General features: G+C 46.7%; 1 protein-coding gene and 1 long non-coding RNA gene across 8 annotated transcripts in view; one reads left to right on the top strand and one right to left on the bottom strand.

Annotated features, from left to right (window-relative positions):
* Positions 1-5,590, bottom strand: part of Stambp (STAM binding protein) — a 25,214-nt gene extending 19,624 nt beyond the window's left edge. Inside the window, exons 1-2 of one of the 4 annotated variants that reach the window (XM_034512524.2) lie at positions 5,457-5,590; positions 3,471-3,687 (exon numbers count right to left, since the gene is read on the bottom strand). In XM_034512524.2, coding sequence (XP_034368415.1) covers positions 3,471-3,673 — 203 coding nt within the window. In that variant the 5' untranslated portion in view covers positions 3,674-3,687; positions 5,457-5,590. The other 3 variants (XM_076939969.1, XM_034512525.2, XM_034512526.2) reach the window with 3 other exon arrangements.
* Positions 5,590-19,900, top strand: LOC143443462 (uncharacterized). 4 transcript variants are annotated; one of them, XR_013112468.1, is made up of 6 exons: positions 5,593-5,688; positions 5,766-6,029; positions 11,103-11,181; positions 11,563-11,640; positions 14,241-19,301; positions 19,383-19,900. It is a non-coding gene; the product is annotated as an uncharacterized LOC143443462 (long non-coding RNA). The 4 variants fall into 4 exon arrangements; XR_013112466.1 differs by having other exon boundaries at positions 5,590-5,688; positions 14,241-19,900; XR_013112467.1 differs by having other exon boundaries at positions 5,590-5,688; positions 5,766-6,017; positions 14,241-19,900.
* Positions 19,901-27,317: the final 7,417 nt, after the last annotated feature.

The raw sequence follows: 27,317 nt of genomic DNA on the forward strand, positions 1-27,317 counted from the left end.
GGGACTGGAAGAGAACTGGCTCTGAAGAGATCCAGGAGACTGTTCAGGTTGGTAAGGCTCCATGTGTCCCCATGTGGAAATACAGCATCACTAAGAGAACAAGCTTAGAACAGAAAACAGACTGTGTATTCATGTATTAAGGCCAAAGGTGCATGGATGCTTGCATTTGTATAAATGCTATCTTATTGGAACAAGTCCATAGGTGTTGTTACATGTGCCAGTTAGGACATTATTATTGTTATTATTCCTGTGTGTGTGTGTGTGCATGCGTGTGGCCTTGCACGTGCCACAGTACACATGTGGAGGTCAGAGGATAACGTGTGGAGTCAGTTCTGTCCTTCTTCCTTCACGTGGGTTCCAGGGATTGAATTCCACACGTGCATGGCAAGGGCTTTACCCACAAGACATCTCACCAGCCTGACATTAAAAAAAAATTTTTTTTTTAACTTGGATTCCTCCCTTCTAATGTTTGAGGGAAAATGATCATGAACAAGTATTTCTATATGGAAATAGTTCATTCAGAAAGTCACGAGGACAGTCAACAAAAGGATGTACTAAGGATCCTTATCTCATCTTTTCTGGTGTCTCAAGTTAATCATTGAAGTAAGCCTGAGCACGGGAGAGCCCTTCTTTGGTCTATAAACCCCAGTCTCAGAAAACGCCTTCAATATGGGTGACAGTTCACTTTCAGAAGGAGGATTTGTGTTGGAGGAGGCTCACACAGTACAGCAGACCAGGGCTGCTTGAATATTCGGAGTCCCTTCTGTGCAGCCTTCTGATGCCCATAAAAAGCTGCGAAAGAATCCACCGGCTGCCTTATTGTCTGTGCTCATCATGAAAGTATGTACCAATCCCACATGCTGGAAATCTTTCTTCTATACTGGGGTCTGCAAAAGGCAACACATTCCTTCAGCAAGAAAACTACTACCAAGAGGGGAGATATGCCTGACGTCATTAAGATGCCTGAACTGCTCTGGGAGGAAGGACAGACATGCCTTTTAAATCCTGAACTCTAAAGCATCCATGAAAGGTCCAGAACAAGATTCTTAAGAGTGGGGAAGGCAGGAGGGTGGTGACATAGATGCCGACCTCCATTCCCCCTCCCCCGACACTGCAGCAGCAGTAACTGGTCAAGTGAGCCACTTGGTGTAAACTGGCCGGAACACACCCAGTCTGAGCCTCACTGGGCTAGCACTCCTCAGCAGCCACCCACTTGTCATTTCACAGGCGCAGCATCAGGGTTGGGAATGAGGTACCAGAACAATTGAAGGGAGCTGCATCTCCTGCTTCAGGCTTAGTCAACACAATACAGTCTCAAATCAAATCCTAAAGCCAACAAATCAAGCAGACAAAATGCATGCCCCATCTATAGCTCTGGCCCAGGCCTACCTCACCATGTACATGGATAGATACCCTGCCCCATGTTCCGTCTCACCACTAACACTGATATTTGTCATTTAGGGTAACGCCAGGTCATGAATAAAAAAGGTAAGAACCAATTTCTTAGTCATCCATTAGTCTTATTATTGTGGTTGTTATTGGTGGTGGTGGTGGTGGGGACCGGACCAGGGTTATCCACATGCTAGACGGATTCTGTATCTCCGAGCTGTATCTACAGCCCTCCGTGGACTCTTACGGCATTGATACATTCAGTTCTGTTTCTTAGGAGCTTGCTGCAGTGAACACTTTCTATTGGAACATTAGCCTCCACTTTTTCACAAGATCTTCTCTTTACGGAGAAACATGCTCTAGAATTTGCCACCCTAAAACACAGCACTTTCACACTTCTTCTCTCCATTCAGTGACTTCCTCATTATTTTACTTCATTTCTCTACAAAGAGCTGTCTAAGCTGGGCGTTCTGGTAAACATCTTTAATCCTAGTAGCCAGGGGCAGGAGCATCTGTGTGTTTAAGGCCAGCTTGGTCTATATAGTGAATTTTAGAACAGCCATAGCTATGTAGAGAGATCCTGTCAAAAAAAAAAAAAAAAACCTAAAAACCAAAAAACAACCCTCCCAAAACCTAAAAAATCAAAAATCAAAAACAAAACACTCAAAAAACAAAACCCTAAAACAAACAATGACCCCACCCCAAACAAACAAACAAACAAACAAACCCCAACCTGTCTACAACAGGGTTTGGCAAAGTAAAACTAGTGGTTCAAACCCAGCTAGCCATCTCTTCTTGTACACAAAGAAACAAACAAAAAACAACTTGAACAAATCTAGACACTGAAGTCTGCTAAAGCTAGGGGAGGGGGGCTACTGGCACCTACTGGGCACAAACCAGGGATGCTGACCTCCTTCAACACTCGGACCAGGCACAGAACCAAGAAGCATTCCCTACTGTGTCAGACCTGTGCTTGAGGAGACTGACAAGAAACTCAGCGTGTCATGACTCATGTACTGATAAGAAACTCCGTGTGATATGACTGATGTGCATGTGTCTATCTAGAAGGACACACGTGGGGCTGGTGAGAGTGTCTCTTGTAGGGAGAGAAATGGGGAGGGAGGTTTATTATGGTCTCTAGAGATGCCTTCTGTAAGTCTAAATGGAAAAAAAACAAACAAAAAACAAACCATGCTCTGGATGGAAACCTGAAACAGGAGCTGCAAAACCTTGAAGGTGTCACTGCAAACTGAAACCCGAGCTCATCCTTAAGCCCGAGTTTGCTCCTCTGCAGAAAAGAACAGGAGGGTGATACACCTACTTGGCACACACCAGCCTGTGAAGATCAACAAAATAATGCCAGGGAAACCACTCCTGAGCCCCCAAGTTTCTTTGAGTCACTGGCAGCTATTCAGGCCCAGTTAGACTAAACTTACGGCTAGAATCAACAAACAAGACCTTTACACACCATCCCCTCCCTCAACAGCCCACTGCTCCTGTGGCCAGGGCTTTGGGAGTCATTTCCCGGTGTTGGCCTTGAAATCTTGTGTTTATGCTGCCCACCAACTATGATAAATGAGCAGCTTAGGAAAGGTCTCACTGTGATTGAGTCACACGGACAGCAAGTGGTCCATAGTCACCTGGAGGCTGTGACTACAGTAGCAATTAAGAAGGAAACCTTTCCTATGCCACTCTAAAGGCATATGATGAGTACAGGAATCTGGGCTCTGCCCCACCCCGGCAGTGGTCCTGTCACTGCCTGCCTGAGCATAGAAAGGGCAGTCAAAACACTCTCCAGTGCAGACACATCCCACTTACAGCTAACTCTTCTGTCTAACCACTGGGACATGTGGTCACAGCCTGAGAACCAGGTGTTCTTTTCAGGAAACTCTTGAGTCAGACAACACCACCTTCAGTCCCTGTACCTTTGAATGGCAAGGACAACTCACATGTGGAAGCTGTCTGGAACCCGATCAACGGTTGACATTGCACCCCACTGTCAGCAACTGTGAGAACCACAGGTGAACACAGGGGCAGAACGCAAGTCACAGGACCAAAAGGGAGAGCGGCAGCTGTCTTACGTGATGTACTTGTTGTAGAGGATGAAGGCGTGTTCAATGTTGCCTTCTTCAGAGTAAATGGACGCCATGCGGATGATCTCAACACCGGAACGAAAGTAGCGACGGGGCGGAATGTCTTCATTTAACTCAACTGCACTCCCAAGTTGGGACAGAATCCTCACCCGGTCTTGGGGTGGGAGGCTCACATCCCCATGGTCAGACATTGGACCAATAAGTTCTGGGACAGAAGAGAGGAAACAGGTAACATCAAAGCCAATGCCATAGCTTCCCAGTGGTCAGCACAGGATAAGTAGATCACAGACCTCCCAAGAAATTAGAGGAAGAGGCAGGCATGGCTCAGCACACCTTTAATCCCATCACTTTGAGGTACAGAAGCAGGTTAGATCTCTAAATTCAAGACCAGTCTAGATTATATAGCAAGTTCCGGGATAGCCAAGGCAACATAGAAAGACCTTGTCTCAAAACAAAAACAGAACACAAAATGGACAAACAAACAAAAACATTAGAGAAAGTAAAATACTGCGTACAGTGGTTCTGATCAACAGATTATCCCTCCTGGCCTCAAGAACACCCAAATCTTGATTTGAGGAGTTGACAGGTTAAAAAAAAAATCAACCTTGTCCTGCAATTTGATGCTACAAGGAATACAGCTGTTAACAGGGCACTGGGGACTGGTCCTACTGCTCCCCAAGTTACTCTCCAGAAGTAGGAGGCCCCTCTAGAGGGCTGTGGTGGTAAGAAAGCACCTTCTTGTTTCTCTCAGCAGAGACCCACTTCCATTTACTCAATACCTGGCAGAGTGTGCGCAGCGAACCCTCATGAAGACTGCCTGGCTAACTCACACGGACCATTTCATTCCACCAGAGATTAAATGTATGTACCGGGATACACTTCCTCAGGTTTGAACACAATGTTAGTGGGGGGCTCCTTTCTTGGGCGAATACTCCTGGCTCTGCTCACTAAACCACGCTTTGATTCAGCCCACCACTTTCAGGGTCAGGTAGTGCTTGGAAGCATCAATGTATACTTGTCTCCACAAGCCAAGCAGGGCTTGAACGGCAAAGGGACAATACCTCAGCTGGGGTGGGACACGCTAGGAGTTCCTACTCATTGGTACCCAAACCCCAGGGAGTAAACATTCTCCTAGATGTTGCTTCTGGGCTCCATGACACCACCACTGCACATAATCCGGAGTGAAATGGGCTGTCGTTGTGCACTTGATAATGGCACACCCTAGCCAGCCTGTTCTAGAATACACTCATCTTGGGTTTGAGTAGTCTTGTTTTCCCATCTTGTTCCTTAGTCCTCAGTCAGGATTCCCATCTGCCCCGGGAACCACAGATTACAGTGTCGTTTGTTCAGCTGTTGGTCTTTTTTGAGTTCTACTCACCTGTCCTCAGAGATTGTTTTCTTTAGGCCAATTCTGCTTTAGCTTGCTTTAACTTTGGGATGGCATTTCGTCCATGAAGTTCCCCCACTAAACTCCCTTTTCTAGCAAACGCTGGAGGCTGCTAGGAATGTGGGGGCATTGCGAGTGTAAAACACATCCTCTTGAGAGTGTAAACCTGCCCACGTCCCTATCTGCTGAACTGGCACAGCCCAGAAAAGCTCATTGGAATGGGGTGCTGGACACCTCTCGAGAGAGGCACTTGTGGGTAAAGAAGGGACCATCCTCCAGAAGCCATCGAGTGGCTCGGGACAACATGGGGTTCAGCAACCCTGCAGAGTGTGTGCATCGGAGAGGGATCCAGCAGTAACTGCTGGCAGCGCCCATCTAGAAGGCACTCAGTCAGGTTTCCGAAAATGCAAGGAGTGTTGAAACCGGGCCTGCCTGGTCAGCAGCCAGCCCTGAAGACAGGGCCATCCCAGAGATCGCGCGCGGCCGGCGGGGGCTAGGGACACGGACCCCACACTCACAGCCTCTCCCCGCGGGGTCCCACCGCGCCAGGATCCCCAGTCCCGCAGCATTCCCGGGACCCTTCCCACCTTTCGTGAAGGATGACAGTCGGAGCTTCCGGAAACGTCACCTCCGATGACACGCCCACTCTCGCCACTCCTTCAATTACGCTCCAAGGATTTAGGACTTGGCATGGAGAACAGGTGGGTGGGGCTGAAATCTTCCACCAATGAGAGCGAGCACTGCAGCAGTCCTTTTGGTAAAAAAACGAACCAGGAAGAAAAGGGAATCTAATGAAAGAGGGAACTGCAGCGCAAACCAGTATGTTTTTTCCCCCATTAATTTATTTTTTTTATTCTCTTTACATACCGATATCGTTGCACTCCTCTCTCTTCCAGGTCCACGCCGCACCCCCTACAGTTCCTCCCCCTCCTGCCTCTGGATATTCCCTGACCGTGGCACAGCGAGTCTCTGTAGGGCTAGGCGCATCGTCTCCCACTGAGGCCGGAGAAGGCAGCCCAATTATGGGAACGGCATCCACAGACAGGGAACAGCTTTAGAGACAACCCCCACTCCAGTTGTTGGAGGACCCACATGAAGACTTGAGCTGCACATCTGCTACATATGTGTGGAGGCCTAATCCAGCCTGCGTATGTTCTTTGGTTGGTAGTTCAGTCTCTGAGAGTCTCCAAGGGTCCCATGCCGAAGCAGGAGTTTCCTGCCAATGGCTCCTCCATTGGAATAATAGCAATTTAATATTTCAAGGGGGGATCGCTATCTAGCTTGTCATTCACAGCCGAGCTGACATCACCACTTCAAACAAAAAGTCACTGACTACCTAAGTAGCCACCCTCTGTCAGTGAATCTTGTCTTTGTTTTTTTAAACTTACATTAATCTTTATCGCGTGCGGACTTTTGTAGGATTCTCCTAAAATGTGATTTCTCAAAAGAAGGGAGATTTTCTGACTTACATCTGTCTCCCCAATGCCTACCATGACTTGTGGCTCCAAACTCAACACATATTCTTGGATGTGCAGGTGTTATTGAGATAAAGGGTGCCTGTCTTACGGTCCCCAAGATGACAGGGATGGACTAATCAACTGTGAAAATGGAGATGAGAGGCTGATCATTTTGTTCTTGGGACCAAATCGTCTCTACGAGGCAATCAGAGCCAGGAGCAGAAGGCATTGAGATGGGGTGCACTCATGAATTTAGCAGGTGTCTATCATACTGCAGGGGTGCTCGGGAGACAGTGAGGAGGAAGGAAACCTCAGTTTCTGCTCTGAAAGGCTGCAGGTGTGAGATGCAGCAGAAGGAAACCCACCAGGCTGGGCTGTGAGCTTCCCGCACCACAGCAGGGCACAAGCTTGTCTTAAACTCCGCTGAGGAGTGAGGGAGTTTGAGGAGGAGCGTGTTGGTGCGGTGCTTTCTAAAGAAAACTGGTCACACTATTGACCTCTTTGCTGTGGGCTCACTGGGACTGAAAAAAAGATGAAAAGGTAGATCGATATCACCACTCAGGGGAGGGGAAGACATTGTTTTTTTTTTTTTTTTTTTTTTACTGGTTCAAACACAGGAAAAGGCACCAAGGCTTTAGATTTGTGCACAATTATTGCAGGCACATTTCATACCTGATACTTATCTCCAGCTATAGTACACACCTCAATTAACTGGCTCCAGTCTCCAAGTACAAAACTCATAGCAACGTTGGGATGGGCTTGTGGTTCTAAGTCTCATTTTGCCTGAAGACAAGTCTTTCCTGTCACCAAGAACAAATTAGTTAGGGACGTAAGTTCTTACACTTAGGGGAAAGATCTTCAGTGTACATTTGTCTTATTTTTTTTATTAAAAAAAAATGCTTAAGCCAGACAGGTGCAAGCCTGCAAGACAGACATGGCAGTCCCTCTTTCCCTGGCTCTCAGGTTAGGGAGAGCTTTGTAATGTTTCTTTTAATTGTTCATTAATAAAGGTGTTTATCACCTGCATCAACTTCCCCCCATTCTAACCAATGACATTAGTATATATCAAAGTAGACCGCTACAGTGCATTAGTCTGATTGATGAACTGCTGGCGTTTTTCAGGGACCAAACAAGGAGATGAAAGATATTTTTATATCAGGAGTAGGGTGCACCTCTCAGGGAACAGTGTGGTCCAATGTTCTTATCTTCTGCTTTCTTCATGATAGCTACCTTCCTTGTGCTGAGCTAGAAGGGTTGGGCATGCATCTATTTCTCTTCCACTCTCTCCACCCCCTTCCTTTATTGTGGGAAATGTTTGCTGGAAAAACCTTTGTTTATTTTTTTTTTAATGTATGAGTGTTCTATTTGCATACACACCTGAATGCCAGAAGAGGGCATCAGTTCCTATTATTGATGGTTATAAGCCACTATGTGGTTGCTGGGAATTGAACTCAGGACCTCTGGAAAAGCAGCCTCAGAGGTCTTAACTTCTGAACCATCTCCCCAGCCCTCTTTTACATTCTTAAACTCATAAATGTTACTTCCTGTCAACTCCCAGAAGCAGGGCTCGTCTCCATATCCAGATGCTTTGAAAAACTCTATTCACCAGAAACATACAGCAGAGAGTCAGAAGCGAAGCAGCTTAATGCAAACCTGCCTCCAGGGTTGAATTCTGCCCGTACACTGTCTGATGCCTTCATTCCTTAGGCCACGTGGACATCCCATCGTTTGGAGCTTTCAGTCTTGAAAAACATTAAATATGCTTCTTCTCCTCCTTCTCCCCTCTTTGACACAGAATCTTGCATTGGCTGCAGCCCAGTGTGGTTTGGAACTCACCAGGTAGCTCGAGCAGGCATCAAACACATAGGCGATTCTCCTGCATCAGCCTCATAAGTGCTAGCATCACAGGCATGAGCCACCTGCCCAGCTACAGCTCCTGGCTGCAGCTGGCATGGCAGTTATAACTGACTTACTTCAGCTTGCAAACTGCCAGTATGGAATCTTGACCCTCCAGCATTCTGTACCACCCTTGGGTACAGGATCAGGCAAAAACTGAAGAGTTAGAGAAAGAGGAGGTTAGTGAAGGCCAGGTAAAGTACAGGCCCAGAAAAAAGGGATTTGTGTGCATTTGTTTTGTTTTACTTGGGAAATGAACCAGTTCACCTTGGCTCCTTTCGTATTTTTAGAGCTGGCTATTTAATGTTCTTTACATAGCAAGAGAGCCCAGAAATGGCCATGAGAACTGGCTCCTTTCATATTTTCAGAGCTGGCCATTTGATGTTCTTTATATAGCAAGAGAGCCCCCAAAATGGCCATGAAATCTGCACACCAAAGAGGGAATCTTAAACATGTTTTCTCATGTCTCCCAATAGTATGCATGCAGGTGGTAGGTCACTTTTCATGGTTCACAAAGGCATTTATACACAGTTCATATTTAGTGGCCTAAAAAAATTAACAACAAAGATACTGCTTTATTTTGACTATATCCACTTAATTATCCTAACCCATTTAATTGTATCCTTAAATTTTTGAGGTGCTAAATGTTAAACCCAGGGCCTCAAACACACTAGGCAAGTGCTGTACCACTGAGGTGATTCTTAGCCCAACAAATTTTTTCTTATTTATTTATTTAGTTATTTTTAAGACAGTTTTTCTGTGTAGCCCTGGCTGTCCTGAAACTCACTCTGTAGGCCAGGCTGGCCTCCATCTTAGAGGTTTGCCAGCCTCTGCCTCCTGAGTACTGGGTCTTGAATAGTGCTGGCCAAAACGCTGCAACGGGAGCGTTCTGCATCACCGAAGGCCTGGATTGCCTTTATCCTTCTACTTAGGCCAGATTCCATCATGGCCCAAGGTAAATCTGTTCATGAAGGATGGTACTGTGTTGGTCATTCCCACGATTGTGACACAGTACCAGAGAGACAGAGAGAGAGAGAGAGAGAGAGCCAAAGGAAGAGATGTTTACTGTACTCCATAGTTGCAGATCTTCAGAGCATCACTGACCTCATCACTGTGGACCAGCGGTGAGGCAGAGGCAGAGCATCAGCAGGAGTCTGGGAAGGAGACAAACATAGAGAGACAGAAGGGGGCAGGATTAAGATCCACGCTTCAAAGCACACCCCTTGCAGCACACTGCCTTTTATAAGGCCCCCTTGCTAGTTTCTTCACTTCCCAGTAATGCCATTGCATGATGAGCCTGCCGAAGGGTCATTGCAGGACTTCAAAAACCCTTGTACTTGGCTTTTAGAGATTGTTTCTACTTGTAGTTGACCACATGCATAGTTTTCTATTCATATGCTATCACTGTCTTTAGGGAGAGCAACACAGTGAGGCAAACTGCGTGCTTTCTCATGAGGCATACTGTGTGCTTTCTCATGAGAACTGTTTTATAACTGCACAGACCAGCTTGACCTGATGGACTTTATGGGAAGCAATAAAGAAAGGCACGTGAGAAACGCAACTATGTTACACCCTGTCTCCAGTGCAAGGTCAGGTATTTGCAGCCCAGCTTGCCATGAACTCCCTTTGCCTTTAAGCCCCCGATTAGTGTGTCCGCTGTAACTTGTGAGCAAGTCTCACTAGCTTCTTGTGTCAGTGATAGGATGAGTCAAGGCTGAGGTGCTGATGACTTACTTGAGTGAGTTGGCTGTGAGGTAGGAAATCTATGGATACAATCTTTGTTGGGCTGTTCAGTTTTTAGGGCTGCCTAGGCAAATCTATGTGGGAACTTCTTTAGTGTGAATGAGTGAGTTAATATAAGATTATATTCTTATATCATAAAGATATTAGGTAAGTAATGTAAGTAATACAATAGAGGTGAGCAATTGACGTAAGCTTCCAAGGGCTACAAGAGACGGGACCACAGCACAGAGCTCTAAGAAGAAATATTGCGTATATAGTCCTTTCAAAAGTGTTCATTCTTCCCATGATCATGTGTGGAAGACGTGGAGCTCTGGAATATGGCTCCACACACGAGCTGTTTTCAAGACCTTGCTTTCTTTTTAGTTCAGTGTCCTATCTCATAAAAAGACATGATCATGCTCAAACATCACTGCACGCAGCGATAAGACCTAGGTGCTATGCCAGTCCCACCATATTCCACTGGGACTAAACTAAGGACTAAATATTTAACACAACAGCTTCTGGGATCGTTTTTGTAGAAATTCTGTTTTCACACATTAAAGTGTTCAGCTCCATTTAGGCAAGTCCTGGGACTGCCCTGGACCTCCGCTCCCATGGTGATTTTCTCTCCACAGTTCAGCACTTAGTTCCAGCGGCACTCTCTGCATCATGAGAACCTGCCGGTTTTGACGTTAATTTTGCATCCTGCAGTTCTGCTGAAAATGTTTTTCGGTTTTCTGGAGGGGTCTTTGGATCTCATGTATTGAACCACATCCTCTGCAAATAAGGACATGTGGACTTTTTTTTCTTATTTGTATCCTATTATTTCTTTCTCTTGTCTTGGTGATACGACTAAGACCTCACATTTTGAATGAGTGGAGAAAGAGGACACACTTGCCTTGTTCCCAATTTTAGCAGAAATGGTTTTGAGGTTTTCTCATTTACTATACTATTGGCTATTGGTTTATCATTATAGACATTATTACATTGAGATATGTTCCCGAGGATTTGAGTTCAATTCCTAGAACCCACATTTTTTTTTTGTTTGTTTTTAAATTCAGTCTTGGTGTCACAGTTTCTGAGTTGCAGGCCAGCCTGGGTGTGTGGTGAAGTGCTGTCTCAGAATCCCCTCATGATACATAATCCTATCTTGTCAAGGTGCAGAGAATACGTGGCAGCTGAGTGCCCGGCCCTACAAGAGCATCTGTGTCAAGAGTGCATCGCTCCAGGCGCTCTGGTGAGGAGGTGACAGGCACACAGCGAGGGCTGAGGGTGGGAGGAGAGCTGTGACTGCCATGCTGGACACGGCAGGGCTGCTGCACTCATGAGCTCCGGGCTGACAGGGTCACAGGGCAGGGCCAAAGGGTCTTAGACCCTCCTACTTTCTTCTTGAGCTCAGAAGGCCAGGGCAGGACTCACCGGGTGTCAGGACATGCTGTAGGGAGGAAGGAGATCTAGGTTCAGGATGGCACACAAGGAAACCCATGGTTCAAGGTCTTATACCTACCTTCAACACTCAGGAGATCTAGCCAAGGTCCCCAAAAGGAGCCACGTGTGTAGAGAGGGGGACACTGTGAAGTTATTGATCAAAGAGCATTATACTTGTCTTGCTTTCTAGGTCTGCAAAAGACAGTCCAGAGGTTGAGACTGTGGGTACCAGGAGGAGGAAAGGGCCAGGAGGACCCACTAGCTGCAGGTATTGTGCCTCAATGCTACCAACCCGTGCCTTCTCTGTGGGCATTCCAATAGCTGCCAGGTGCTGGTGGTGAACACTGGGTCACAGCATAAGTTTGAAGTCTTGGGCACAAGCTGGACTCACTGGGGAGCTTTTCTTTTCTTTTCTCACCTATGCAGTGAGATATCTGTGTCCAAAGTTCTGACTTTGGGGGTCTGAGTCCCTGGATGCATTCAACTGTACACACATAGACACAAACACATTTACACACTTTGTAAACATTTAAAATGAAGCAAATGAAGCTGACAAAATGTAGCTCAGATATAGACCACGTGTCCAGCACTGGTGAAGTCCTGGCTTCTGTTCCCAGCCATTACTACTAGGCTACAAAGTCGCCAGCATAACAGCAAAGATTGCTACAATGTTTCTTTTCCTGACTTACCATCCCACTTTCCTTATTTAAGACTCTATCCTATGCTGCCTCGTCTGAAATTCTGGGCTCAAATCATCCTCCTGCCTCAGGCCCTAGTGTACTGGAGTCACATGAAGGTTGACCTACACCTTTAGGGAGTAGGGAAAGAAATTAAAAAATGAGATAAAATAGGGGAGCTGCTTGTTCACTTGGGAAGTTGGAGAGCATTCGGTAAAGTCAACCTTCTCTCCCTGGCGGCCCTTCCTGCACCTTCACCAGATGCAAGCTGGGGTGACTGTCTTGGTCACACCAGCAGCTTCACAGTGGGTCAAAAGTGCATCTCTGAAGGAACAGAGAAGGGAACAGACAGGCAGGCGCTGGTCCTTTCTCCCCAGGAAACAGCCAGAGATCATTTCCCTACAAGGACCCTTAGGTCAAACCCTTCTTGTTCTCCACGTGGGCCTTCAGAGCCACGAGTCACAAGAATTTACCAGTGCATAGCCCTGTGTGTGCTTTGACCACAGAGGAGCTGTCACTCAGGCAGGGCTGGGAGACACAGCATAGGACGAGGACCAGGGAAGCCTGGACTAAACTGTGTGCACATTCTAAATCTCTGAAGCATCGTCTCCCCATCTGCTGAGGGCCAGGCTAGAGAGAACTCTCTGTGGAGTGAGTAGGGAGTCAGAAAGCCATCTTCAACACAGTGAGCACAGGACAGGTGCATGGTGGGATCTATGGGATAGTATGACTCTAAATCCATCCTGTATAGTAACTTGTCTTTAGAGAGAGAGAGTCTCATGTAGTCCAGGCTGGCCTTGAACTTGCTGCCCTGAAGGATGACTTTGAACTTCCAATTCTTCTACCTCCAACTCCCAAGTGGGAATCACATTCATGTACCCCAGGCCGGGTTCTATGCTGTGGCTCCAATTCCCACAGCAGCCCCATGAGGGTCTTCTCTAGCTACTGCCATTCCACAGAGGAGGACACAGACATGAGAAGCTGGCTCTCCCAGCTACAGAGACTAGGGTGGAGCTGCACCCATCCTTCTTGCCTGGCACAGCCCCATGAGGTAAATTGAGTCTCTGATAGCAAAGACTGTTTCTGAAGCAGATAATATAGGAGCTGTGCTGTTGTCCAGACAGATGGCCGGGGCCCGGGCAGAAGATGGCCAGAGCACCTGAGCAGAAGGCTCTGAGAGCTGGGAGAGCCATGGCTGAGGGGCAGACTGTTCAGGTGACTTTTCCAGAGGTGCAATGAAAGGTGCATAGAGACTGCGTGAGGAGAACCTAGACTGCCACCTGAGACCTGCAGAAGACCTGAGAGGGAAAACTGCAAGAAAGGCAGGACTCTGGGGAGGCTCAGAAGGGAATCGGGGGCAGGGGAGAAGGCTCAGTCAGTAAAGTGCTCAGCCTCAGGAGCCTGAAGGCCTGAGTCTGGATCTGAGTTCCACAGAAAAGCCAGACTCTATGTCTAACCTGGCCCATGTGGCAAAATTTCTGGCCATTGAGAGACCTTGTCTTGGAAACCAGAAGGTGCCTCTGACCTCCACGGCCGCGTGCTGGGCACACGTGCACCCATGCCCACAACAATGCACACCTCCAAACGGTGATGACACAGCTGCTTGGGGCACACAGAGGAGTGAGGCGAGGAGCAGCTGGGACGCAGACACTGCTGAGAGGATCACTGCCATCCCCAGAAGTCCAGTCCTATCTCAGACCTGTCACCTTCTATCCTCTTTCCCTGGCTCTCAGAAATCCCACAATCCCCCAGACTCCCCATCACCCTCCCATCATCTTTCCACATTAGCAGCTCCCAAACCTTCACTGACCTCCCCACCTCCCCAGCCTTGCAGCTCCTACATCTCAACATCTGCAGTGTGGCTTTGGTCACAGCACTGCTCTGCCTGAGGTACCTGCAGAGTTCTCCCTCTACTCAAAAGCACCACTGTTCTTCCTGCCCACAGAGACAAGGGAGAGCATGGCTCTGAGGGGTCATGTCGGTGACCCCTCCCCATGAAACTCTTCTTTGCTCCTCTTTCACAAGTCATCAAAAGTCACCTCAGGTGTGACCCTCTTACTCTGAACCCCACAGTGCCCTGCTGTTACCTCCTGAGAACACCATGCACTCTGACTCCTGAGAACACAATGTCCTGCTTCTGCCTCCTGAGAACAGGCACTCATTTTCTGTTATCTCCCATTTGTGCCCCCAGGTACATCAAGCAACCCAGTAATGATTTACACAACTGAACAGAAAAGAATGAATCCCAGGAGAATGCCGCACAGGTCAGCACTTCCGGAGACCTGAGTTCGAGTGTCTGGGATCTCTCCAAATCCAGAAATAAGCCTCCTGGTTGTGGCTTACACCTGTCAGATCCCAAGAAAAGCAGCTTGCTCTGTGAGTTTCCGATCTTGAAACAAGAACATTCAGAAGCACTGTCTAGGGAAGGAACTGTGTTTCCTTGAAGATCATCAGAAGCATTCATGGCATGTGCAAACACTTGAAAGTACGCATGTGGGAGCTCTTGGGTGTGCACAAAGGCAAGTGCTGCTCCATAGAGGAAAACTGCAGTCATTAGAATGACCTCCCTTGGCTTATGTAAATGTTTATATGTACAGCTTTTAGGTATGGTCGCTATAGCATGTTCACATATGACCTATGGCAGCTGACTCTTACCAGCCACAGTTAAAAGGAATTGCAAGTTTGAAGAATCGCTTTTAATATCAAAGTTTGCAAATGTTTTTAAAGCCCTCAGCACTGGAACATGCACACTCACATGTGCTCAGAGACCAAAGAGATGGAATGGCTTGACTCTGCAGAGAGAAAGACTTGGCCAGTGTGCTTCTAAGAGAGAGAGGAGCTCCACCCTCAGGGAGGCCATATTTGCTTACATGGATCCAGCCTACGGTGAGCAGCCCCAGTTCTATTTGAATAAAAAATTAGCAATTCTCACTAGTGTGACAGTAACCAAGGCCTCTGTTCTGCCTGGGGATAATCACGTGTTTCATGAGGTACGCGTCTCATGGGCCAAGAGAAAACAAGTCCTCAGAACTCACTGGAGGGCTCCAAGTCCTGCTCAACCTTAACACAAGTAAATGAAGCCCCCGCCCCACCCCAGTGAGTGACAGTGACTGACTTTCATTCCTTCTTCCTCCTCTGACAGTATCACATGTTGGCTTTCCTGTGCTTTTATGGGGTACTGTATAAATCCCCAAGTGCTGAGGGCTATGGCGTATGAATGGGGGATTCTCTTGAGGCCCTGGAACTGCAGGGAGATCCTTGTTCTTACGCAGCCTGGAAAAGCTGCAGACCCAAGACTCCAACTGTGGGGGAAGATGGTGCACTGAGCCCAGCAAAGCCACAGTAGCAGGATTCTCAGCTTAGCTGGGACTTGTCATCCCTGTCCTGGTTAGTTCTCCCAGATGAATATGGAACTGAGCAGCTATCCCTGCTCCTTCATCATATTAGCGAGTGTGTGGATTGCCAACTGCACAGGCCCACAGCTGGGCAAGGCCGACTGCCTCACTCGTGTCTAATTGCGAGAGAGGGTTGCCGTTTGGTTTGCAGCTCTTCCTTATTCAAGGAGAAGTCTTGACTCATGCAAGATAAGACAAGGATTGGTCAGTATTCTAGATGCTTTCAAACAGCAAAGCCCGGTACAGCACACGAGACAGCAGGATCTCAAGTTCACCAAGTCAGAGAAAACCAATGGAAAACGGATTCACTGAGATATTTGAGAACTTTCTTTTTTCAGACGCAGTTGCAGGATTTCTCTTTTAAATCCTTTACATAAGATCTGAGTGTGTATTTGTGTAAGTCTGTGATCTGTATGCATCGTGAGGATGTGTGTGTTCCTGTGTGAGCAAGGACACACAGGTGCTTGAGCACACCTGCAGATGGGAGCACACCACCTGGACTGCTGTCCTTCCCTGGCCCTTTGGTCCAACAGAGTCTCTTCTGTGCTGCTGTGTCTGCCCAGCCAGCTGTGCTGTGAGAAGCTGGGGCTTCTCCTGTCTCCACAGCCCGTCTCACGTAACAGAACTTGGAATGTACAGGTGGCCAACCACACCCGGGTTTCATGTGCTTTCTGGAGGTTCCACCTCAGCTCCTAACAAGGTCGCTGCCAGTGCTTTACCCACGGGGTCTTCACCTCCCTGGCCCTATGTGAGATCTTCCTGTGAGGGTCTGCCAAGTGCTGAAAACATGGTCTTATTTGACTGGGATTCTCTTGACTCTCATCTCTGTTACCTCAGAAGATTATCCAAGAGTCCGGCTTCCAGAGAACAACAGCACAACACCTTCCTTATGACGGGAGAGGGTTCAGTGTTTCCTTAATGTGCTGAATGTGATTCTTTACATTTCCACAGAGCTCTTAGAAGACGAGGGTCTGACTTTCAACAAGTTTTGAGGAAATGGACTTGGCTTAACCTAAGTCAAAGCTCATTTTTACAAGACAGTCAGGGTGGCAGGACACAAAAGGACAGCACTCATCACATGAGGCTCTGTACCACAGCAGAGTAAGTGGGACCATGGAAGCAGACGAGACTGAGGACATGGACAAGGGGACACGGCCTTCTCTGTGGTGCTCGGTGCTCCAGCCTTCAGATGCCTGTCAGCACTGCCTCACCTTACCCGTGAGCTCCAGCCTCACTCCTGTGTGGCTGACCCAGATGCAATGGGGACCACTTCTACACAAGTCTTTTCCAAGTCAGGATCCCATGGTGACTTACCTGGCCTTGTTGCCATCACACTTTCCCCAGGCTGAGTGGCTGATGCTGATGTGCTGGGGGCTAAGTCCTCAGAGGCTTCCTCTGGGCCACACCCCAGTGGTGGCTTGAAAGGTGTGGTTCCTACTGAAGAGGCTTCAGCCTTTGTAGATGACCACGCTGTACCAGGCCCCTCTCCCAAGCTGATTTTCTACACCAATAATTGGCTCAGGAGGACCAGAGTCCCCCTTGGTAAATTCTTTAGATGGCGTTTGTAGGTTTTTGCTTTTTTGCCAGAAGGCAGCATTCCATACCACTTGCTCTTCTTTTTATTTCTATTAATGAGAAATGTATTTAGGCTGATATTTCACATCTCAGAAGACAAGACCTTGTCAGAATGGAGTGTTCAAAGTGTAATTCTGTTTAGGTCTGACCTGCTAGCACAGGATCCATGCTTGCCTGGATACTCCTGGAGCCATGGAGCACGGTGCTACCCCCTTACTCGATGGCTATATGGCTGTCTTCAGTAGTTGCTAAGTCTCAATCTTCTCAGGACCCTACTTCAGTGTGTGTGTGTATGTGTGTGTGTGTGTGTGTGCATGCATGTGCATGTCTGTCTATTTGTCTGTCTCTTGTGTGGTGTTTGTGTATATCTGTATATATGTTTGCTTGTATGTGTGTATGTGCATGAAATTGGAGGTTAGCCATGGATTTTTGATGTCCTCTTCAGGTATGGTCTACCTTAGTTTTATGAGAAAGGGTCTTTAATTGGTCCAGAAACTCACATAGTTGGTCAGGCCAGGCTGTCTTGCCAGTGAGACCCAGGGGTTGACCTGTAACTGCTGCTTAGTGTTGAGGTTGCAGGCATTCATAACCTCCTATGCATTTTTTATTATCATTATGAATGCTTGGGTTCTTGGGCTGGGCTCAGGTCCTTATTCTTGCCCTGCAAACGCTTTAGGACTGAAGGTCTCAAGTCTTCATTTTAATCTTTGCTATAATCTCGAGTCCACCTTCACTGTCTGTCCCCTGTAATCTGCCATTTATAGTTCTGTTCTGTACTTATGTCGATCTGTGTATTTTGTATCCTGATCGACCAAACCAGCTCTACAGTTATACCTGCTATCTCAGTGGTCTCAGCTGAGTTCCAATTGGAAGTAAAGATTCCAATTTTGCTCTTGAATATCACTTGAGTTCAGTGACACGTAAAAAACACTAAATGTCAAGTGGTAGACTCCTTTCACTTGTTCCTTTAGACATGGTAGGATGAGACCAGCTCACCCCTGCCGACCATCAACACGAGCACATGGTGTTCCAGCACCATGTCCAGCAGACATGGCAGTGATAGATGTCTCCGGTGTACACTCCTACCCAACACTGGAGCACTGCAGAGTGCTGGGATCACCTCCAGGAGCTGAAACTATAGATACCCAACAAGACCACTGAATACCACTGGGAAGATCAGTGGCTACAAAAAGCTTTATGGAAAAGCATAGGATCCAAACTTCCCACACCTGTGATCTGAAACGCCTTTTGTTCTGGTGAGAAGGCTTGCTGTGGTCTGGTTTCTTGCTGTAGCTATGGCAGAAAGTTCACAGATGTGTGTCTTCAAGTCACCCTCTTGGGCACATATCTTAAAGTGAGAATTTTCCTTATCACCACTGTCGGTTGACTTTATTGAGTCACTGGCCTTTATGCCCCGAAAGTGAACTAGCCCATTAAAGTCACAAGTCCATTGGCGCAGCACAGCACAGTCCGAAGGCAGCACTGAGTAGCCGACACACACTACTCTGCTTACACATACTACTTGTCTCTGTGACCTTCACCGTCTGTTCCCTATAGCCCGTCCTCTATAGTAGATGGCTCTTCAGGTTCTCAGTCCTTAAAAAAATGACATTGACTGTGATAGAAACTGAAATGGAAAATTAGAGCAGTTCTAATGTCAGAAAAGAGAGAAAGAGGACAGGCTGGGAGAGGCAGCAATGTCTCATGGACCTCACCCCTGCCCTGCCATCCCACTCCTCTCTGCTGCTCTGCAGGGGCTGCACCAGCTCCTGTCCCGCCCAGGACTGAGGAGCTGAAGCCTCTGTCTGAGCAGTGATGCGCTGCTCTGTAGCTTTTGTCAGCCACAGAGACAGTGAGGACCTCCGTCTTTGTAGTCCCAGTGGCAACAGTGTTTCCATATTTTCCGCCTTTTGTCTGTTTTCCCAGAGTCTAAGGAAATAGAGCAGAGTGACTGAGATGTACAGAAAGTTTCCAAATGTCTGAATGAGGCCCCCGGGGAAATGGGGTCTCTGCATGCAGGGTTCCAGAGATGCCAGAGTGAGAAGAGGCACAGCCTGAACTGCTCATCCCTTCCATCCTGGTGCCTGGAGAGAGGAAGGTCCACACTCTTCTGTCAATGGGCACATTCAGCAAACACCAGCTGTCAAGAGGCATGGCTAAGCTGACGTGGTGCATCTTGTCATCCCAGCACTGGGAAGGCTAAGGATAGAATTATTGGACCTTCAGACCCTTGAGGAAACATGAGGCCATGCTGCTGAACTTCAAAGCGGATCATAGAGACCGTGAGTGGTCCCTCTCTTTCACTCCCAATAACAACGTGGATCTTTGCTCGTACAGCTTCTCAGTGTATTGTTTCTCAGCAGGGAGCAACATCGTCTCAGAGAGGATGAGGTAATCACTGGAGACACTGGGGTGCTCGGTGCCGGGAGGAAGTGTGCTGTGGGCGCCTGTGGAATGCTGCACCCAGGGATCCTGCTAACCAGCTTCAACCCTCGAGTCAGCTCAAGAACCAAGAAAGACTGACGACCTTCTCACTGTGTCAGAAACTGCTTGAGAGTAGGGCATGACCAGAAACTCAGTGTGACAATCTGGTGTCTGGGAAGACACATGGGTCCCTGGTTGTTGGGAGCCAACTCCTCGAAGAAAGCGGCTATCATCTTTGCAGCCATCTCAGGCCATATACCCTGACAAGAGACTTTTTTTTCAACAGCCTACAATAGCTGAGCACACTCTGATAAACATTTTGTTTTTCTCACAAATCCTGTTTTGTTGTATAGTGCCCACGGCTGCAAGGCATGTGGCAAAGTGTCTTCAGCTGTGTTCCCTTGCTTGTGCCTATAAATACCCAGGATTTCCTTTCAATAAACAGGGCTTGATCAGACTTTGTCTTGTCTTCATTCTTCAAGTCTCTTGCCCCTCTATCCCCACTCTCTGTCTTGCTAGACCCCGTTGACTGATCTGAACGGACCAGATCACTCTGGCACCTAATGTGGGGCAGCATGGACCAGGTCACTATGTCGCACAAGGTGAGGCAGCGAGAACGAGAGACCCAGTGAGGGACGTTACTGGAAGAAGGGTCGACTGAAATTCAGAAGTGAAACAAAGGTGATTGCAGCAGGAACCTGCTAGGTCGAGACCAGTAAGTCATAGTAATGAAAACGGGGCCAGAAATAAGTCAGCCTGAACTCGGCTCTGTTTTTGTTTTGTTGTTTGTTGTTCATGTGCGTCTTGTCTGCTTTTGTTTCATTGCTTGAATGCTGTGTTTCATGTTCAAAAGGAAAATGCATATATCCAAAATTAGAATCCAAAATATGACCAAAGGTTGATGATGATTTGTCAGAGCCAGATTGTGCTGACCTAGAGGAAGAGGCAGCCAAATATTCTGACCCTGAATGGTCCTCTTACTGAAGACCCCCTCCCTGTGCGCCTCCGCCTCCAGATGCTCCCACTATGGGGATGGTGGTTGTAGATCACAGGAGTTACAAGACAACAGTTCTCTCCTTAAACAACAAATTTCTCCTCTTAGACAACAAATAGAGTTAGAGGAAGAGTATCAGGACTTAATCATGTACAAAAATTAAAGACAGGGAAGAGGTCTTGAGAGGGCAAGGAAAATCCCCCAGGTCCTCGCATTCCTCAACCCGGAGTCCAAAGGCAGCCCTTCTCCTCTAGCTTTAGTTCAGTCACAGATCAGCCGGAGGCTGAGGCTTTCCCTATATCCCAGACCAGAGACGCTCAAGGGGTTGCTTGGAGACATCATACAGGGTTTAATGTTCAAATCATTAAAGAATTAAAAAATGCAGTATCACAATATGGTGCCACTGCTCCTTCTCCTACTAAGGCATCAAAGGACCAACTATTGCCTGCCTGAATGTTTCTCCTAGCTGTCTCTTTATAATTCTCATGATACTCTGATTTCCAAATAAGATGGTCACCACCGCTAAGAACTGCTCTCACTAAAGTATTCCAATCTCCAGGAGTCAGCCACTCCTCTGTGGCAGATTCTAAGATTGCAAGAGTAAAAGGAGCAGAAAATCCACAAACAACCCAGGCTGTTGCTAAGGCAATGGGTTGCTCTCTGCCAACTGACAGGAGACCCATTGCTGAGAACAACATCCACACCCAGAAAAGTTAGCTATAGAGGCACCTACATGGGGCCTTCACCAGTGTTCTAATGTGTTTGGTGTGGGAAGGTAATCTGAAGGCTACTGTCTTAGGGTTTTACTGCTGTGAACAGGCACCATGACCAAGTCAACTTCTGTAAGAACAGCATTTAATTGAAGCTGGCTTACAGGTTCAGAGGTTCAGCCCATTATCATCAAGGCAGGAATTTGGCAGCATCCAGGTAGACATGGTGAAGGGGGAGCTGAGAGTTCTACATCTTCATGTGAAGGCTGCTAGAAGAATACTGGCTTCCAGGCAGTTAGGATGAGGGTCTTAAAGCCCACAGTGACACACCTACTCCAAAAAGGCCACACCTACTAACAGTGCCATTCCCTGGGCTGAGCATATACAAACCATCACAACTACCAAAAGAGAAACATACATCAACCCAGCTACAAAATCTTTGACCTACAATCTGTCCTCCCTGCAAGACATGTTAGGACAAAAGTGGCACGGAACTTGTGGGAGTGGTAAAGCAATGTCTGGTTTGACTTAAGGCCCACTCCACTGCTTGGGTGACCAAGATCCAGAGACTAGATAGCCCAGGACCTAAGGTAAAATCAAACATGACTGGTCTAACAGAGTATCAATAAAATGACTCCTAATGGTACTGTGCTATCCTCATAGATCAGTGCCTTACTCAATCATCTTCAGAGAAGCTTCCTCCTGCAGCAAATGGGAAGAGAAGCAGAGACCCACAGCCAGACATTATGCAGAGAGAGAACACACAGCTCTAGATGGGATGTCCTCATCAAATTGCTCACCTCCGAGCTCAGGGAACACTGTGTAAGAGGAGGCACAAATCATGTCAAGCCAGAGGGGTTAGGGGAGACAAGGAGAGCAAGGCCTTCTGAATCAACTAATCAAGGTGCATATGAACTCACAGGACTGAAGCAGCAGCACGAGACATACATGGGTCTACACACACCAGGAGGAGGAGGGGAAACTAATTAGAATATGTTCTATGAGAAAATAATCTATTTTCAATGAAAGAGAAAACAATGAAAACAATTTTAAAAATACTTTTACAAAAGGTTCCTTTGGGGATAGCTAGGCAGGTAAGAGCACTGGTTGCTCTTCCAGGCCACTCAGGGTCCACCACGCCAGACTAACCACAGCCACATGTAACTCTGGCTCCAAAGGGTCTGATATCACTTCTACCTTCTTCAGGCTCCAGGCATGCACACGGTGCGTGGAAAACACTTGCAAACAAAGAAAGAAGTACTGAGGGAAGAGTGGGAGAGAGAGGGAGTGGGAGGAGCTCCTTTAAGTTCCCGGCGTGCAGCTGTCTGCTGTCCAAGCCTCCTCCTCGGGATTTTCCTTATTTCTTCCCCTGAGCCCTATCTTCCTTGAGGTGAGCGTGTCAGGTCATCCCACAACTCTCTCTACTTATTTCTTTTCTTCTTAACTGTACAAGCTGTTCCATGGACATTCTTGATTTTGCATTCTTCACATATGTGGAAGGATTTCTAAAAATAATTATAGCGTGAATAGACTCCTAATCCTCTTACCAATAAAGTTTCCAGGACTTATAACGATACATGAATTCTTTTTGTGTTTATCTGTAGAGGATTTGGCAGTATAGAAAATTTCAAAAGTGGCCTTTTTTTTTTTAAAGCTAAGTTCTCTATTTCAGACACCTGAGGCAAACCCCACAGAATGTCTATGTAGACAAAGCTGGATTCAAACACAGATCAACCTGCCTCTGCATTTTGAATGCTGGCATTAAAGGCACATGCCACCTCTTCCTCCTCTCTAAGTTCTGTAAGTCAGACCAGTAACTAGTCTCTCTTTGTTCTCATGTGAGTCAAGAAAATCCACAGTTCTCTCAGTAATGGTTGGCGTTATAATGACATTGAGCACAATGTGGTATGGTAGTCAGTTTTCTTTTATGAAAACGCCTGAGATAGCTAGCTTATAAAGAGAAAAGGCCTACAGACACTTGATCCTGTAGATTTTTGCCTTGTTGTCAGAGAGGGGTCAGACTTGAGGAACACTGAGTGGAGCCATTTGGTTCTTCGTGGCCTGGACAAACAAGAAGAGGGGGACACAATTCAGGTGGCAATGTGCTTGTCTTGTGTCCACAAAGCCTTTGGGTCCATCTCCAGCATCTCATTAAACTTGGTGTGTTGATACAACCCATAATCCCAGTGTTCTGGAAGTAGAGGCAGGATGGTCAGAGGGTCAGAGACATCCTCAGGGTCAGTGGCAAAGATCTTGCCTAAGGATAGAGAATGAGAGGGGACAGAGAAGATAGGCTTGGTCCCTTCAAGGTCATGCCCCAAGAACCCAAAAGCTAGGCACATTCTTAAACAGTCCATCATCTTGTAATAGAACTCAGTTGAGGACTAAACCTGAAATATCTGGAGTTGCGTGAGCATTCCATATGGATTGGTCTTTGTCTGGAAGCTTAATGTTCAATGTGTAAGTATCCAGTCCCTGTGCCTGGTTCTGTTTAAGCAAATGCTGTGTAGCCTGCCCTGGTCCTCAGCTTCTTCCATCGGCTTCAATAAGTATGTGAGTCCAAAGTTCAAGCACTAAATTCTAGCTGCACTTCTGCATCTAATGTCTACGTCAGTCTGGTGTTCTGGTGCGTACTGAAAGTGTTGACCATCCTAGGAATCATCTGGTACAGTCCTCATTGTCACAGGTAGAAGCACATACTGGGTCAACAAGAACACTGAATTCTTCCTTTCTTATTTGTATCTCTTTTTCATTTCCTTCATTTCTCTTATTGCTCTAGCTGAGGCTTCGGGTAGAATACCGGATGGGACTGGATAAAGTCGGCATCCTTACTTTATTCCAGTTTTAATAATGATGGTTTGATTATTTTCTCCAGTTAGTGTAACATTGGTTATTGGTTTATCGTATAAAGCTGTTACCATATTGAGATATGTTTCTTCTATTCCAAGCGTCTCCCAGGCTTTTATCATGAAGGTGTAATGGCTAAAGGAACTTTGTTTTATGCTAGGCACCCATCTTGGTCCCCACTAGTCATTTGTCTCTGACTCCAGTTGCTGGAAGATAAGTTCCCAGTAACCCTCACTCAGTAACCCCCCACACACACACACACAACTTGGAAAAGTACATCCTTGATCATCTACTTGTGATATTACTAACTGCTTTTCTTGGCCCCTGTGGCTTGCTTAGGCAGACATCCAAGAATTATTTTGGGTTGCCTTGACCATTTTACATGGCAGAACAAACCAGGTTTGTTGTGGTTGTGGGTGTTTTTGTTGTTTTGTTTTTGTTTTTTGTTTTTTGCTTGCTTGTGTGGATATTGAACATCATCTTATGGTTTTCACCTTTAAATTTCCTTCCCTCATCCCTCACCCCTAACCCCATTCCCACAGCAGTCTCAAGCTTGGCTCAGAGATTGTTGTCGGACTAGCAGCTGATCAATAATCCTTCAGTTATAATTGGACTGAGTCTATGGTTTTCCCCAGTGGTCTCAAACTCCGTAAGAAAGGGACACTGGCTTTTACCAAAGTTTTGGCTCTGATTTCTGCCCTTGAGCTCATTTCTCTGATGTTTTCTGTTTGTTGACTTGGGTAAACTGAAACTGCGTCTCTGGAATGAACCCATCCTCAGCGTATGGAATTACTGTTTCGATGTTTCCTTCAAATCCATTTGACAGTGTTCTCTGATCAATTTTTGCTCATCAGCCCATCAAATGCCACGCATTTCTTGGGTCAGTGTAGCACAAGCATGTTCTCAAGTTGACTTTGTGTGTTCTGGAGACTTGAAGATCAGCTTGGGTTTTTCCATTACTGATAGACTTAGGCCACATTTGCATATTACTGCACCTATTTCTTCTTGGGGCCATGTACTGTTTTCTATATTTTCCAAAGAACTATTTTGTAAGTTAGTGTCAATTTGGAATGTTCTGAATTTGTATTTACAGTCTCTTCAATTGTAAACAAACTTTTTTTCTGTTCACTTATAGCTTTTACCTTTCCAATTAGCAATATATATTGATCTGTTTTTCATTATGGGAAGATTTTAATGATTATAAACACATGTGGATTGAAATAGACTGTCACCCAAAGTTTAACTAACGCCATCTGCCCATTATTCATTAGTTTTAAAAATAATTCTAGCGTTTCCTTTCAGTTATGCAGTGAATATTACAAGTGGTTCAGAAATTACAAACTAAGTGAAAGGTCTTTATTAGTGGTTACCATGGTTTTCTACAGTTTTACCCTGGGACTTAGTCCATACTCTGACTTCAGATGTCCTGTCCTTTAGTACCAAATAGATAAATTCAGAGACCAAGATCCTCTTCTCAGTGCCGTGGGAATCTTGCCCGAGTCCCTCTTGTGTTCTGTTTTTTCTGGGTTACTAGAACAAAACCATGCTGTAAATGTAAACATTACATCTCTGCTCCAGGAAGGAAAGGTTTCCCATCGAACATGTTCCAGCTCTGTTCCAGCAGGGGAAGGTTTTCCTAGTGAAAGTGGTGCAGCTGGCAATGGAGGCGAGGAAACCACAAAGTCTCAGCACAGCAAACCTCACACAAGAAATTATTTATTGGGAGGGGTAAACAGCAGGGGACTGAAGCAGAAGGAGGGGTTTTTTACAGGGTTTTTTGTGGGGGAAGGGGACAGAGATTTCAGTGTGGCCTGTCATTGATGAATGTTGTGGTAGAGATATTTGGCTTAGAGCAATTAACAAGCATGAAGTGAGAGAAAATCTAGTAAGACAATGGGTGAGGTCAAAGATGATGTCCTTTCTAGATCCCCCCCTGTTAAGTTTGGCCCTAATATCAGAGAAACTCTGGAAGAAGGAGTTGTTTCCATCTGGGGGTTCAGGATCCAGATAGGTATATTTGTAAGAGGGCCTTTGTAAGGTGGTCCTAAAAATTGAGACAGGTTTTTCATGTTTGTCTGGATGACTTTGGTTTTCTTTTGTGTTTTTGGTCTATAATTTACAACTTTTTAAGAGTGGCCTGTGGTATTTTTGGTTCATTATTTACCACTTTTTAAGGGTGGCCTTGTGGAGACTGGCCAGGAGGCAATTTATAAGTTGGTCTCTAGCTAGAATGCCCCCCTCCCCCGAGTCTTGTGTTCCATTCAGAATCCCTGTCCAGTACTGTGTCAGTCCAGACTGGATGGGCAGATTATTGGTGGTGGATTTTGTCTGATGTGTGTAGCCTGGTCCTGACTTGTCTGTGCTCTGGGGACGCAGGGTTGCTGGTGAGAATTGTGTAGATGTCATGGAAGGTGAACTATGGTTGGGTGATAACACTGGGACTTTACGAAAGTGCAGGGATTAGTGATGTGAGACCCAACCTCTCCTCTACCTGAGAGAGATCACTTAATAAGAAAGGACATGTGCCCTGACCATGCCATCCACTCCAGCAACCCCACTTCACAAAGGTAGAACTGCGGCAAGGTTAGGCTGGGCGGGGATCGGGGGTGTTAGAGGGAGTCTGTAGTGGAGAGGAATGAGATTCTAGAGGAGACCTAGGGGTGAAAATGAGTTTTTGGGGGAGATTTGATTTGAAGGGTGGCCTGCCACTGGGAAGGAAGAAGGAGAGGCCAAGGAGAACACGAGTGTGGGTGGAGGCAATAGGGTGGAGCTCACTAGCCGGATAAAAAGTAATGGTTTTGGCTTCACAGCCAGGAGGAATTAGGTGCAGAAGACAAGAGAGAAAGGGTTTTTAGAACGGGGATAAGGCGAAGCTGGCATAGGGAATGGGAATCTCGTTCCATTTCCCTGGGGCTTACAGTATAGTAAAGGTCCTGAATAATATAGGATTTAGGGTGCCATTAGGCACGCATTTGGATTGATTATCTGAGATATTAAGGTCAAATTCGATTGCAAAAGTGAATAAATTCAGGTCAGGTGCAGGAGTAGAGGCTGGAGGTTTTCTAGAGGACACCCAAGGGGGAATGAAAGAGAAGTATGGAAGATAACATCCCCGTGGATGAGAGAGAGGAGGGAAATGTCATTGCAGTCTGCCGGTCTCGGGGGTCCCCAGACTCAGGGAGAAGTAAAAGGACCAAGCCGTTCTGTGGGTCATCACCACATTCAACGGGTCAGGAGCTTAGCCTGCCCTAAGCCAGAGGAGAGACTCAGTGCTGGTACCAGGGCTTCTTGGAGGCCAGAAGGCAAGGACTAAAACTGAGTTC

The sequence above is a fragment of the Arvicanthis niloticus genome, chromosome 9 (assembly GCF_011762505.2).
Source record: "Arvicanthis niloticus isolate mArvNil1 chromosome 9, mArvNil1.pat.X, whole genome shotgun sequence".
Classification (NCBI taxonomy): Eukaryota; Metazoa; Chordata; class Mammalia; order Rodentia; family Muridae; genus Arvicanthis; species Arvicanthis niloticus.